Source organism: Pongo abelii, chromosome 1 (genome assembly GCF_028885655.2).
Source record: "Pongo abelii isolate AG06213 chromosome 1, NHGRI_mPonAbe1-v2.0_pri, whole genome shotgun sequence".
NCBI lineage: Eukaryota > Metazoa > Chordata > Mammalia > Primates > Hominidae > Pongo > Pongo abelii.
In genome coordinates this window covers 223613272-223629188 of record NC_071985.2, presented here as the reverse complement: position 1 = coordinate 223629188, position 15917 = coordinate 223613272, and the positions used below count along the sequence as shown (strand labels likewise).

The following is a 15917-nucleotide window of genomic DNA, read 5'->3' as shown; positions in this document are numbered from 1 at the left end:
AGCAGTTTGTCTTGGCAGTGGTGGGAAAGATGGGGCTAGGGCACCGGGATGTCCTATGTTGGCTCCATGGCAGCACTTTGACCCTGAAGGCAGGGTCATCACAGCACCAAGAGCCAATGACTGGGCAGATAACTAGTTGTGATCTGGAGACAGGTGGGTGTTCCCACTCAGTCTCCCTAAGTTCCAAATGAATCACCTGAGTCCTGTAAATGCAGTTGTGAAGCTGGCCAGTTCTGCCTAAGGTGGGGGCATTCCAGAGGAAGATGACACTCAGGGAAGTCTGTGACAGGCATTTGGACTTGATTTAGGGTTAGAATATTAGAATGAGAACAAGATGAGGACATTCTGCCTTTTTCTGTCTAGTATTGTTCAAAAAGTTGTCCAGGCGTCATTTACAGGTAGGAGCCAGGGGTTAAGTTCCTGTATTGTTTCAATGTAGTCCCAAAACAATATTCATTGGCTCCTTCCTGTAGATGAGAGTGGCAGGGTAGGGAGAAGAAAATGTAATCCTTCTCTCAAGCTCTTTAACAAGTCTGAAGACCTAGGACATAGTTTGAGTCTGCCATTTGATGTTTTGTAACTCTGGTGTAGTGGAAAGTCACTGGGCTGAAGAGGGAGAGCCTCGAGTGCCCATCGCATCACCACTCTCTACAAGTAGGATGTGGGGCATCGTTTCTACCCTTCTTGGGCCTCAGGTTTCTTATCTGTTAAATGAGGGCAGTGACCGGGATAATGGCCCAACTGTGAATATGATTCAGTGAGATTGTTAAAATGCTTATTTTTTGAAAGAAGAGAAAGGATTCATTTACCATAACTAAATCAAAATCCTGACTCTCCCAGAGAACCAGGGATATCAGAATTTCAGCCAATATAAATTTTGAGCCTCAAATGATAAGGTCTCTGAAAAACAAGAGCTTGGAAGGAAGTACTAATGCCCTTTCAACTGTGGCCTCACTATTGAGCTTGGCTGCGATAATGCAAGGAACATGTTTTATTAGGAAAATAGGCTTCATAAAAGCTTAGGGCCAGAGGGCAGAACTACGGGCAGGGAGTCCTGTCCCTTTAACCAGCTCCGGCTCTCAGGGCCACAGCACAGTCTGTAACTTACTGTATATTTCCCCAGTGTTAAACATTATTGTACTTGTTTATATTTGAAAGAGCCAAAAGGGAAAATGAGAATGCAACTGAATGCTCCTTTTGGGAAAATTATCTTCATTTGCAGCCAGCGGCTGACAAGGCACACGAACCACCAGGTTTATAAAATTCCGTAGTGTACCAGTGACCATCAGCCTGTGCTGACATCGCAGATGCTGCTTTCTTCTCTAATGGCTGATTATGAACTGGTTAAAACAATGTCTTTCCCACCAGGGCTCCGAAAGGGGTTCCCCTTCCTGTTTAGTAGGAGCCATCGGCAGTCACTACACAGGCTGGAACCTGAGAGGCACAAACTCAGGGCGGGGATATTCTCTGTTGTTGCCTGGCTTGCCTGTTGGTCCTGTCCCTGTTCTTCTTGGGAGGTGAAATTATGGGTAAAGCAGTCCCTTTGCAGCAAGCACCCCCTCTCTAGCTCCACTCTACTGACCTTCAGCTTTTGTCTTTGGAAGGTGGTACGTGATGCGCTGTGAACCCTGGAAGCATTTTCATCCAACCCACCAATCTGTTGAGAGCATGGTGCTATCAGGGCAACCCGGTGGCTCTTCAGACTTCCCAGTGGTGAGGCCGTGCCTGCCCTTGGCCAGCTCCACTGTGTGAAGAGGGTAAAGAGGGGAACAGCTGCAGTTTTAAATGGGGATAGTCCTCAACTCCTCAGCACAGAGAAGGGAAAAAAAGAGTCCAGGGCTGTTTAGAAAAGTTCGGGCATTTTCCTTTGACCAACTGTGGTAGGGCATGAAAAGTTTGAGGGGTGGCTGCAGTCAACTCACATGCCAGTATGGTACAGGGCAGAGCTGTGCTTTAAAGCATTAATGTGCACCATCTATTAGCCCCTAGGCACGGAGTATGAGGCACCATCCTTTTGAAGATGCTGATCCTCAGAACCTCCTTGTACTTCATCTACCCCCAGGGGCAAATATACCATGCTGTGGGCTTCTAATGGAGAGCTGCCGACCAGATGTGGAAAAGCTCTTGGCTGTAATTTAAAAGCTCTGTGTTGCAGCTCGCTTGGATGTTGGGATTCCCGGAACAGCAAGGGCTGGCCGAGTGGTCTTTTGCAGACTAACAGTGACCTCCCACCTGCTTTTCCCACTCTCAGCAGCTGGAGCGCCTCTGTACACACATCTACTTCCTGAGTTGGCCCCGTGCGACCGCTCCTTTCATACTTGAGCGCCACATTTCTTTCTGTTCTTTGGGTTGGTCGGGGCTCTCTTCCTCCTCCCAAGAGTCAGTGTCCCAAATTGGCTCAGACCCGGTGGAAATATCACAGCTGTGTCCCCACTGGAAATGCGGCCTTCATGGGTTTTCATTTGCCTTTTATTCTTCTATGGGCAAATCCTCTCCACGTGGCATAGCCACTGCAGATGGCGCCCTGCTACTTCCTGATGTCCCATGTATGGTGTGGTTTAGAGTGTCGGGAGGATTTCAAAAAGGGAAAAGAAAAACTAGCCAAAGGCGATACAGGCAGCGTGTGATAGGCTAGAGTAATAATCATCTGAAAGTTTGGGCCTGGCCTTGTTTTGATCTGTTTTCTTGCTTTATTTTCTTCTTTACATTCTATATCCCATTCATACTAATCACAGTCAGTCCTGATTTTTCTTTTTATTTCTGCATTTGTCATAAAATAAAGCAAATTATTCCCGTCTTCAGAAACGATCTAGACTAATTAGTCGTCTCACCCAATAATTAGTTTTTTGTTTCCCTGTCTGTTTTCATGCATTATTGTTAGTTTTTTCCCCTCTTTTTTTTTTTAACACCATTACAGATTAAAATGAGCCACATTTGCAGTTGATGGTATCTGTTTTCGGGGGAAGAATGGAGAATTGCAGTATGGAGCGACTTCAAAAGCAGCAATAAACTCAAGGATAAATTAAGGAAATTGAATGAGCCACATTTGGAAGCAGTGTTGAGGCTAATATTCTGTCGCTTAAGGTTAAATTGCAACTGAGAGAGGTTCCGGAGAATCTGAAATCGGGGAGGCAACTTACTAGGATGCGAGGCATTCTGTGGCTGTAAAGGTCTTTGCTCAGTGAAGATTCTGTTGCAGCTATGGACACTGGCAACAGGTACTCACCTGCAATGATGTCCTCTTCTCCCCAGGGCTGACAGATGAAGAGATTGATATGGCCTTCCAGCAGTCGGGCACTGCTGCCGATGAGCCTTCGTCCTTGGGCCCAGCCACTCAGGTGGTTCCTGTCCAGCCCCCTCACCTTGTATCTCAGCCATACAGTAAGTCACTCGCTCAAACTCCTGCTTAACCTTGATTGGGATTCAGGACTCTGGCCAAAGGGCAGTGTTCTGTATCTCCCAGACTTAGCAAACTGGGAGAAACTGGGAGCAGCAGAAAGCTCTTAGGTTTTTCCCAAGGAATGTGACACACCCCAGTCTTCTAGACAAACTTTTTAAAGTATGTGACAAAGGTTTAAGAAGAGACAAGGGATCAGAGTAAATGATTTTATTGTTGTTTCAGGTATTTTGGTTACATGCAGAAAACCTGTACAACTATTTATTGATTCTGTTCCCATCTCCTCATACCAGTGCTTTTGAATGTTACTGTTTCACTAAAAACAACGTGAACATCTGACTCATGGGTGCATTCTTGTTTGCTCACTGCAATAACCTGTCTCCCACTTTTATTTTTTTAAGTTAATATTTGTAAGTTTAGGTCAGCCTCCATTTCCCTCCCTCCCTTGTCCTGGCTATACTTTGTACGTTTATGTAGTAGCAGTCTGTTAGGGAATTTCAGGTTAAAACATGAAGGTCCTTTTTGAATGTTGCTTTTAATTATACGAGATCATGACCCATGAGGGGTCTTTCGTTGTTCTTAAATGCAAGCTACTATAGGAATAAAGTTTCTTCAAACAAGTTATAAATGCATACCTCCAAAATGCAGCCAGAAGCCCTCCTCGAAATCACTTATAAAAAGTTTAAAAAGGCTAAAATTGACTACAAAGCTATGGAAAATAGCTCCATTTTGTTTCTTTAATGAAACTCAGCATTGGGCCGGGCATGGTGGCTTACGCCTCTAATCCCTGAACTTTGGGAGGCTGAGGCAGATGGATCACCTGAGGTCAGGAGTTCAAGACCAGCCTGGCCAACATGATGAAACCCTGTCTCTACTAAAAATACAAAAAATTAGCCAGATGTGGTGGCAGGCGCCTGTAATCCCAGCTACTCAGGAGGCTGAGGAAGGAGAATTGCTTGAACCCGGGAGGTGGAGGTTGCAGTGAGCCAAGATCGTGCCATTGCACTCCAGACTGGGCAACAAGAGCGAAACTCTGTGTCAAAAAAACAAACAGGCAGGGCGCAGTGGCTCACGTCTGTAATCCCAACACTTTGGGAGGCCAAGGCAGGCGGATCACTTGAGGTCAGGAGTTCGAGACCAGCCTGGCCAACGTGGTGAAACCCTGTCTCTACTAAAAATACAAAAAATTAGCCGGGCGTGGTGGCACACGCCTGTAATCCCAGCTTCTCAGGGGGCTGAGGCAGAAGAATCACTTAAACCCAGGAGGTGGAGGTTGCAGTGAGCCTAGATCACGTCACTGCACTCCAGCCTAGGTGACAGAGCGAGACTCTGTCTCAAAAAAAAGAAAAAGAAACTCAAGATTGGATCTGTAATCTCTCAAAATGCCTTTTCTATAATTGTTATTCTCAGAAGTTTTATTTTTTCAAAAAATGGTTTAAAACTGTTAGATATCAGATTTTAAGGCCGGGCGCAGTGGCTCACGTCTGTAATCCCAGCACTTTGGGAGGCTGAGGTGGGCGGATCACGAGGTCAGGAGTTCGAGACCATCCTGGGCAACAAGAGCAAAACTCCATCTCAAAAAAACAAACAGGCCGGGCGTGGTGGCTCACGCCTGTAATCCCAGCACTTTGGGAGGCCAAGGCGGGTGGATCACTTGAGGTCAGGAGTTCGAGACCAGCCTGGCCAATGTGGCAAAACCCTGTCTCTAATAAAAATACAAAAATTAGCTGGGCATGGTGGCGGGTGCCTGTAATCCCAGCTACTCAGGAGGCTGAGGCAGGAGAATCGCTTGAACCGAGGAGGTGGAGGTTGCAATGAGCTGAGATCATGCCATTGCATTCCAGCCTGGGTGACAAGAGCAAGACTCTGTCTCAAAAAAAAAAAAAAAAGTGTTAGATATCAGATTTTAAAAGGCATATTTTAAAAATGACAGATTCATTTTGATCCCCCAGCATCTGGTCTGAAGCTGCCTTCTTTCCCTCACCTCAGCACTGTTTTCATCCAGCTCAGCTGCAGCCAGGCAGGTGTGATCTTGGCGGTAGAGCCAAAAAGGCCTTCTCTTCTCCGGACTTGCTGAAGGGCCAGCCAGTGGGTTGGAATCTGCTGTCTGTGTTACGGATCTTATTTAGAGATCTCCTCCTTTGGCTGTCCACAGAAGTCTGAATGGGGGAGGCCAGGGAGCGTGTGCTGAAGTGTGTCAATCTGTCAGTGCCTTGCCTGGGTGACCCACTGCAGGGTGCAGAGCTTCAGTGGTGAGCCTTGTCCTGTATTCGGGCTACTGGGTTAGCACCTGTGACTTGTCAGCTTGGGGCTCCTTTCTCCTTCCTGGCCAGCATTTTTTCCAATCCATTGTAGTTGCTTTGGGTCCTAAGCTGACTTTATGTGCTTCTTTTTAACCAAAGGCTGAGTCTGCACACTTTTTCTTTAGTTGTGTCCCTGAGCCCAGCCGTGTAATGGGATTTGTTGAGGATAGGCAGCGGCAGCTGGGGTGCAGAATTTTCTAAGATGCACATCTGTTCTGTTCCAGCTGTTTCCTCCAGTGGCTTAATACCGAACAGGTCTCTCGGCTACTTGGAAACTTCTTACTCAGAACAAATTGTTCTGGTTGATCACAGAGTTGGCCTAAAACATTATATGTTCACCTACTTTCCATAGACACAAAGGGTTAAACTGTTAGTCTTTCTGAAAGAGGAAAAAGAATGGGGTGGGGAGGGGCAATTCAGTTATTTAAATCATACTCATGTCCAGATCGCTCTGAGAAAAAGCAATACACATTGAGGTATTTAGGTAGGAATATTTTTAAGAGCCTCCCAGCCCTAAAAATAAAATACACATTCTTAGACACAGACTTCTTCCTGCTTTGACACTAGTGTAAAAACAATGGTAATGATAATTTTAAATACCTGAAGTTTTTAGTTGTCATCATTGAGCTTCATTCTTCTCATACCGTTACATTGCTCCTCTCACTCCGGGGGTGACTCTACCTCTTCACTTCTGTACTTTTGCCAAGAGGTGTCAAAACTGCTTAAAAAAAAAAAAAAAAGCTTGATTTTGATTAATATAGAGAAACAAGACTTTGCCTGACTGATAATAAAACTGATAAATGACATTTGAATTACTTGTAGCGGTAATTTATTACATAAAATATCTTTTATTTGACATGCGATTAGTTGCTGGAAGCATCACTCAATCTGACTAGTTTAAACATGCTCTAAAATGAACCCCAGTAAAAACCAGGGCTGTCTGCTGCTGGCGTTATGAAATATACTAATCCTGGAGTGAGGGAAAAATCTGACTTTAAATATTTAAATGATTAATTGGGTTTATATATTTTTTTACCTTTCTAACCCCCTTAATTACGAGCAAACTCAGGGGAGTTTCTGAACTAGGTGCACAATCTGCATGCTTATCACTGAGGCATTGTCTGCGTCTGGGAGGGATTTATGGCCTTGGTTCTTGTGTGTTCCTGCCGATTTTACATCTAGATCCCCGGCAGCCTTTTCCTTCCCAGTTCTTGGCTTTTTACGGACATTCCATCTCTGAGCTCAAGCCTAGAAAATGGGATCCCCTGGGCCTAGCCCCAAACACTCAGGTCTCAGGGTAGGGTAGCTTTTCCAAGACCACCCCAGGGAGCCCAGTGCTGTTCACCTTTGAACTTGCTGGCCCACCTGCTCAGTGGCAGGTGTGCCACTGAGTGCCTCTTTTGGCATCTCTGTTCTTTGGTGAATGTGGTTGACCTTGAGATGTTAGCAAATGCCAGTGTTGGCAGAGAGAACGTAGAGACCTGCCCGAATAGTAACAGTTCAATTTCTCAGTATTTTTATTAACCATCTACTTATATGCTCAGTACTGTATCATGCGAGAGATCCAAAACCCAACCTTTAAGCATCTTGCCAGCTCTTTGGGAAAGATAAGATAAACTCTTGAGAAAAGGATAATAATATAAGATGTTGTGATTTAATGCCAAAATTAATTATACAGACAAGAAATTCTGAAATTCTGAAATACAGAAAAGAGAAGAATTAATGTGGGCTAGAGTCAGGGAAGGCTTTTGTGAAAGTGATAGGAGGTTGGCACCAAGGGGAAGCTTGGTGTCACCTGGTGTGAGCATAAACCAGTGCTCTCAGAGGTTAGAAGAAAGTTAGTACAATTCAGGAGAAGTCAGGCTGTGATTCGAGAGAAGATTTGACATTCTCCATTTCTCATTTTGGTTTCTTGTCTGGCTTTACTTTGGGAGTAAGTGCATGTGTATAGGTGCAGGCCTAGCCCAGTCCTGAGCAGAGGCCTGATAAATGCTGGTTGATTGATTCACCCCAAGCTGATTTGTCTTCGTCCTCCAGAGAGACCAAGAAGCTTTGAGATATAAGCAGGACCAGTGTAAATTTTGTAGGATAATAATTTCTTCTTAGATTTGAACATTTTCCCTCCACTGTCTTTGATAAACAATTTAAACCCCTTCAAAGACTGACCTAGAGCTTCAGTTGCCTCTTCTCAAAATAGGATATCAGTGTCTGAGGCCCGTGAAAGGTTTTGAACCATTTGATTAGAAATCCTGAGAGTGAGTTATTCCTCTGTTTACTTCTTTTGTAGCCCTGTGTAGTAACATAAACTTATCTGTGATTATCTTAATTCACTGAGCAAGCATTGTTATTGAATACCTACTGTGTGCCAGACCCCTGAGCTAAAGAGATTAACAAGACCTGATCGCTGTCTCTGGTTGCTCCCGTCTGGTAGGAAAGACAGTTAGGCCAACATAACAGTGCCTGTCAGGTGGCCCCGGTGAGGACGGTGGCACAGAAGAGGTGATGGGAAGCTTCAGAGAGCAGATGTCTAACTGGATGTGGCGGGCTGATTGGTTCAGTGATCAGACAGGATAGACAAGAGCATTCCAGGCTAACACAAAAGCCTATAGATGTGAAACTGGTGAATTTAAGAAACTCCAGGTTGTTGGATGTGGCGCCTATAATCCCAACTCTTCGAGAGGCCGAGACAGGAGGAGCATTTTGAAGCTAGGAGTTCAAGACCAGCCTGGGCAACATAGTGAGATGCCATCTCTGTAAAAAAATTTAAAAAACAAAACTAGCCAGGCGTGGTGGTGCATGTACTTGGGAGGCTGAGGTGGGAGGATTGCTTGAGCCCAGGAGGTCGAGTCTGCAGTGAACCATGATTGTACCTCTGCACTCCAGCCTGGGTGCCAGAGCAAGGCCCTGCCTCTAAAAAACCAAAAAGAAAGAAACTCTGAGTTGTTCAGAGTGGCTGGAGCATGGGATGAGAGTCAGAAGAAATGGCTGGAGAAAGGGTGGCTCTGTCAACTCCGACAGAGGACAGCCAAAAGCACAGTGATGTTTTACTTTGAAATGCATCATCTAATTATTTTTGTGCCATACGACCTATTTGGCCATTTTATTCTTAGACTAATATTAAAATTATTTGTATCGTCTCAGCAGGTGCCATGTTAGTCAGGGGAGACATGGGTTGGGGGGCATCAGTCGGAGGCCGTTGTTCCTGTGCCGAGCCTGTAGTGCCTACCCTGTGTGCTCATTGTCGTTCTTCATGGTTGGGCCAGCACTCACTCCTCCATGGAGTCTTTCCAGTGCCTCCATTCTGACTTGGAGGGAGGCTCCCCTCAGGCCCCTAGACTCCCCACCCCGCCCCACTGCACTTAAACATTTATTCCAGTGTCTCCCCTATTAAACTGTGAGTTCTGAGGCTTAAAAAAATCTAGTGGCCTGAGGCTCTGTCTGAGCAGGTGTTCTAGAAATGCTTGTGGAATGGATTAACAGGGGTGGAAATGTGCTTGAGAATGGAAAGACTGTCATGCGGATGAGCTGCCCTGGTGGCTGGTCGGTGATACTGTCTGTGAGCTCAGCTGGTGCAGACTGCTCTGGGCAGGCTATGGAAGTAGTAGGGGATGGGACCCGCCTTCAGGAGCTGCTGTTCATCGTAGAGGGAAGCCCTCCATTGCTTGGAGAAAGACAGGGAAGACCATCCCACATCACCTTGCATGGTGAGAATGTTGAGAGCTTTCAGAATTTGAGAACAAAGGAAATTCCCAGAGCGCTAGTCTTAGGCAAGGCTTTCTGGAAGGGGCAGGACTTGAACTGGCTTTGAAGATCAGTCAGCCGTAAGGTAGACCCAAGGCGTCAAGGAAGGCATCACTGTGGAGAGGAAACAGCAAAGGCCTGGGGCCAGGGTGGCCTGTGCGTAAGTGATACGGAGGTGACAGTAAACAGAAAGCATGCATGGGCAGCCTTGGGGTTCCCGTCAGAAAGCAAAATAGCAAATGTCGCCTCCACCTCTCTCTCTGTCTCTTCCATTTCTCTCTCATGCTTCCATTTCTTTCTCTGCTGGTTTAGCAGACAAATCTCTCTTTTCGCTACCTGAAAGTTACTGGTTTGTATATGAAGAAAGTATTTCTTTAATTTTGAGGAAATCGTGTTTTCTTTTGTCCGTGGTGCCGGTTTGGATTAGCAAGCACCCTCTCCATTTTGTTGTTGTGTGTTCTGCCTGGTGTGGTGCCATGTGGGGGCTGGATAAATGCCATTCACGATGTTGAAGAGGGTAAGTATCATGGGAAGGAACCGAAATGAAGTGATCCTTTCCTTAGGTTTCTTGGACCATTACAAGTCTTTGGTGTTGATGGCAGTTAGGATTCTGGCTGTGCTGACAGTGTGTTAGTTTTAGAAAATTCTGCTACAGGTGACAGAGAACTCCAAACAAGAGTGGCTTAAAGAGAGAGGAATTTTTCTCTATTACATAAATGTAGGCAGCCCAGGCTGCCAGGAGGCTCTGTGGTCTGCAGGAACCCTGCTCTGCCTCACTGCTCTGCATTCCTGACTGGCTGTCACCCGTCTCGTGGTGCAGTGTGAATGCTTCAGCTCCAACTATCCCACCTGCTGTCCAGCCAGCGAGAGCGGAGAGAAGGCAGGAAAAGGGCAGGCTGCCTTCTAAGGACACCTCTTGGAAATTGCCCATGTCACTTCCACTTTCTCCCCATTGGCTGGATCTTGCATGGTCATCCTTGCCTGCGAGTAAGGTTGAGATGTAGTCCTGATCTCGGTAGCACATGTCCTCAGCTTTCCATATCCCGTAGGAGGTTTGAGTTCTGATAAATACTAGGTTTAGGATAATGGTTACCTCTGGGCTGGGGAGGAACACATGGCTAGCTTCAGTGGTATTTGGAAAGTTTTAGCTAGTAAATTAGGCAGGTTTAGAATTGCTCATTGTATTCCTGTTCTTATAACTTAAATAAATGTTATATTCTTTTATATATATCTAATATTACAGGTACATTTTTTAAAGTTGCATTAGAATTCTCAGGTCTGGCTTCTCTTGGTCCCAGCTGCAAGCTGTGCAGAGAGAAAACTTAGAGCCTACACCACTGGGTAGTGTTCCCAAGCACTCCTGATTTCCTGTAGCTCTTTTTAAAAAAAAATTCTGAATGGATTTTTTATTTTTTAAAAGTCTTATTGAGATGTAATTTACTTAAAATAAAATACACCCATTTTAATTGTACAATTTGAGTTTTGATAAGTGTACATTTCCATATAACCATCACCACATGACAGAACATTTCCAATACCCTGAAAGGTTCCCTTGGGTCCCATTTCCAGTCAATCCACCCTCCTTGATCCTGGCTTGAGGGCAACCACTGATCTGCTTTCTATTACTACCTATTAGATTTCTTTCCTAGCGTTTTTTTCTTTTTTTAATATAAATAGAATCATACAGTATTGTACTCTCTTGTTTCTATTTTTTTTTTCCGCTCAGCATAATGTTGCTGAGATTCACCCAAATTGCTGTACGCATCTGAAGCCTTTTCCTTTTTACCATTGGGTGGGTGGTATTCCATTGTAGGGATGCACCACAGTTTGTTTATCCATTCACCAGTTGATGGACTTTGGGTTGTTTCCAGCTTTGAGCTATTACGAATAAAACTTTTGTGAACATTCGTATACAAGTCTTTGTATGTTTTTATTTCTCTTGGGTGAGCGCCTAGGAGTAGAATTGTTGGTTTATATGTTAAGTGTATGTTTAACTTTATAAGAAGCTGCTAAACTGTTTTCTGGAGTGGTTGCATCATTTTACCTTCCCACCAGCAATGTTTGAGAGTTCTAGTTGCTACATATCCCCAACAGTTGGTCTTCTCAGTCTTTTTAATTTTAGCAATTTAGTATGTATATGATGGTATCTCATGGTGGTTTGGGTTTATATTTATTTGATGACTGATTAGGTTGAGCCTCTCTTTGTGTGTTTATTGTCCACTTGCATCTTTCTTGAGAAGAGTGTGTTTTAGTATTTTGCCCATTATTAACAGTCTTCTTACTGAGTTGAATGAGGTTTTTAATGTATTCTGGATTCAAGTCGTTGGTCAGATACATGTATTACGAGTATTTCCTCCCAGTTGGTGGCTTGCTTTTTTATTTTCTTAACATTACCTTTTGAAGATCACACAATTTTAATTTTGATGAGATATATTTATCTTTTTTTCCTTTTATGATTCATGGTTTTTCATCCTAAAGAAGCCTTTGTCTATCCCAAGGTTGAAGAGACTTCCTCCTATATTGTCTTCTAGGAGACACTGTCTCACTCTGTCACCCAGGCTGGAATGCAATGGCCTGATGGTGGCTCACTGCAACCTCTACCTCATGGGCTCAAGTGATCCTCCTGCTTCAGCCTCCCAAGTAGTTGGGACTACAGGCATGTGCCACCACGCCTGGCTAATTATTATATTTTGTGGAGAGATGGGTTTTCACCATGTGGCCCAGGCATGAGCCCCTGCACCCAGTTTATAGCGTTAGTTTTTATGTTTAGGTCTGTGATCTATTCTTAGTTAATTTTCGTGAATGGTGTGAGGCGAAGATCAATGTTCGTTTCTCCCCATATGGATATCCAGTTGTGCCTATACCTTATGTTCAAAAGATTGTCTTATCCCCATTGAGTTACATGTCTCTTTATAAAAAATCAACTCACAGCCGGGCGTGGTGGCTCACATCTGTAATCCCAGCACTTTGGGAGGCCAAGGTGGGCAGATTGCCTGAGCTCAGGAGTTCGAGACCAGCCTGGCCAACATGGCGAAACCCGGTCTCTACTAAAAGTACAAAAATTAGCTGCGCGTGGTGGCGGGTGCCTGTAATCCCAGCTACTCAGGAGGCTGAGGCAGGAGAATGGCTTGAACCTGGGAGGCGGAGGTTGCAGTGAGCTGAGATTGTGCCACTGCATTCCAGCCTAGGTGACAACAGCGAGACTCCGTCTCAAAAAAAAAAAGAAAAAAAAATCAACTGACTACACATGAATGGGTCTGTTTCTAGATTCCTCTTTTAAAAAAAAAAATTAAAAAAAAAACAAAGCTATTGAAGTATACTTTATATGTCATACAACTCATCCGTTTCAACTATATAATTCAATGATTTTTAGTAACTTTACCGAGTGATGCAGCCATCACCATAAATCAGCTTTAGAGTACTTCACCTCCCCTGCAAGATCCTTTGGGCCCATTTACTGTTAATCCCTCTTCCCACCTTTAGCCCCAGGCAACCACTAATCTCCTTTTCATCACTGTAAATTTCCCTTTTTCTGGACATTTCAGGTAAATGGAATCAGAATATGTGATTTCTTGTACCTGGCCTCTTTCACTTAACCTGATGTTTTTGAGGTTCATCTCTATTGTAGCATGTATCAGTACTTCATTCCGTTTTACCATGGAATAGTATTCTGTTGTCTGGTTGTACCTCATTTTGTCCATCAGTTCAGCAGTCGATGGACATTTAGATTGTCTCCAATTTTGGTGAAGATGAATAATGCTGCAAAGAACATTTCAGTGCAAGTTCTGTGTGCACATATGTTTTCATTCCTCTTGGGTAGATATCTAGGAGTGGAATTAGGAGTGGAATTGCTGGATGTGGTAGTTTTTCTGTTTTTTTTTTTTTTTTTGAGATGGAGTCTCGCTCTTTCACCCAGGCTGGAGTGCAGTGGTGCGATCTCAGCTCACTATAACCTCCACCTCCCGGGTTCAAGCGATTCTCCTGCCTCAGCCTTCCGAGTAGCTGGGATTATAGGCACCCGCCACCACGCCCGGCTAATTTTTTGTATTTTTAGTAGAGACAGGGTTTCACTGTGTTAGCCAGGATGGTCTTGATCTTCTGACCTTGTGATCCGCCCGCCTCGGCCTCCCAAAGTGCTGGGATTAAAGGCGTGAGCCACTGCGCCCGGCCTGGATGTGGTAGTTTTATGTTTCTGGATCCTTCTTAATTCTTTTCTTTCTAATTAGCTTTTTCTAAGTATAATTTACATACAATAAGATACATCAATTTTAAGTATACAATTCAATGAGTTGTACAAACAAGTTGTAACTCATTTAACTCCTGTAACCAGCACTACAGTCACAATATAGAAAATTTCCATCACCCCAGAAGGTTGCTTTGTGCCCTTTATGTCATCCTTTTCCCCTGCCTCTGGTTTCTGTTAACCACCAATCTCTGCTCTGTCACTGTAGTTCCCTGTGCCTTTTCAAACATTTCGTATAGAACAGGTGCGGTGGCTCATGCCTGTAATTCCAGCACTTTGGGAGGCTGAGGAGGGCAGATCACCTGAGGTCAGGAGTTTGAGACCAGCCTGGGCAACATGGTGAAACCCTGTCTTTACTAAACGTACAAAAATTAGCTGGCCGTGGTGGCAGGCGCCTGTAATCCCAGCTACTCAAGAGGATGAGGCAGGAGAATCCCATGAACCCGGGAGGTGGAGGTTGCAGTGAGTTGAGATTGCGCCATTGTACTGCAGCCTGGGTGACAGAACGAAGCTCCATCTCAAAAAAATAATAAATAAATAAATAAATAAATAAATAAAAATAAAACATTTCATATAAATGGAACCATATAGTATGTAGACTTTTGTGTCTGGTTTCTTTACCATAACATAATGGTTTTGAGATCGATTCATGTTTTTATATACATACATATGTATCCATATATAAATACATATTTATATAAATACATAGAATTATATTCATATATAATTTATATATGCATTTCTGTATTATATGTAAATATATGTAATATATATTTGGAAAATACATATAAAAGGAATGAACTATTTATGTCTATACGATGATTGTGATTCATGGTTTTTGCATCCTAAGAAACCTTTGTCTTCCCCAAGGTTGAAGAGACTTTCTCCTATATTGTCTTCTAGGAAGTTTTATAGTGTTAGTTTTTTGGAGACACCATCTCACTCTGTTGCCCAGAGTATATTTATTATATATTTATATATATTATACACAAATATATATAACTTTACATATATATACACACACATATATATATACACAGAGAGAGAGAGATATCATTCTTTTTCATTACTGAGTTGTATTCCAGAGATCAGTGGGCTTTCTTTTTCTTTTTTTTTTTTTTTTTTGAGACGGAGTTTCACTCTTGTTGCCCAGGCTGGTGTGCAATGGTGCGATCTCGGCTCACTGTAACCTCTACCTCCCGGGTGGGTTCAAGTGATTCTCCTGCCTCAGCCTCCCAAGTAGCTGGGATTACAGGCATGGGCTACCACGCCTGGATAATTTTGTATTTTTAGTAGAGACGAGGTTTCTCCATGTTGGTCAGGCTGGTCTCGAACTCCTGAACTCCCGACCTTAGGTGATCCGTCTGCCTTGGCCTCCCAATGTGCTGGGATTACAGGCTTGAGCCACCGCCTGGACTTTTTCTTTAAATGGGTATATTTTAGACTTTGTGAGCCACATATGTCTCTGTCACATGTTTTCCTTCTCACCTTTTTCTCTTCTCCCTCCATCCTCTCTTCTTTCTCCTCCTTCTTCCTCTTCCTGTTCTTCTTCTCCCTTTCCCATGACCACAATTCTTTAAAAATTTAATGACCAGGCTGGGCATGGTGGCTCACGCCTGTAATCCCAGCGCTTTGGGATGTGAGGTGGGTGGATCACTTGAGGTCAGGAGTTTGAGGCCAGCCTGGCCAACATGGTGAAACCCCATCTCTACTAAAAATATAAAAATTAGCTGGGCGTGGTGGCATGGCTGCAGTCCCAGCTACTTGGGAGACTGAGGCAGGAGAATCACTTGAACCCATGAGGTGGAGGTTGCAGTGAGCTGAGATTGTGCCACTGCACTCCAGCCTGGGTGACAGAGCGAGACTCTGTCCCCCCCGCCAAAATAAAAAAAAAATAATAATAACCATTCTTAGCTCATGGCTATATAAAAATAGGCTAAAGTAGGACTGGCCAACTGGCTATAGTGCTAACTTCTGTTTCTCCATGTACCGCAATTTCTTTATCTGTTGACCAGTTGGTAGTCATCTGGCTCACTCCTAGTTTGGGGCTATTATGAGTAAAGCTGCTGTGAACATTCATGTATAAGTCTTTATGTGCACTTATACTTCCATTTCCTAGGAGTGGAATGGCTTAGTCACATGTTAGGTACATGTTTAACTTTAAAAGAAACTGTCAAAACTATTTCCCAAAATGGTTGTAGCATTTGTGTTCCCATCAGCAATATGTAAGAGT

The 15917-nt window shown here is 44.0% G+C and overlaps 1 protein-coding gene across 5 annotated transcripts in view; it reads left to right on the top strand.

The window, feature by feature from the left end:
• PEX14 (peroxisomal biogenesis factor 14) overlaps positions 1-15917 on the top strand; it is a 157652-nt gene that overhangs the window by 122532 nt on the left and 19203 nt on the right. For 4 of the 5 annotated variants that reach the window (XM_024253251.3, XM_024253256.2, XM_024253252.3 and 1 more), the window contains one exon: positions 3253-3381. The exons of the other annotated variant lie outside the window; for it this stretch is intronic. In XM_024253251.3, coding sequence (XP_024109019.1) covers positions 3253-3381 — 129 coding nt within the window. The remainder of the gene's footprint in view (positions 1-3252; positions 3382-15917) is intronic. 5 annotated transcript variants of the gene reach the window in all.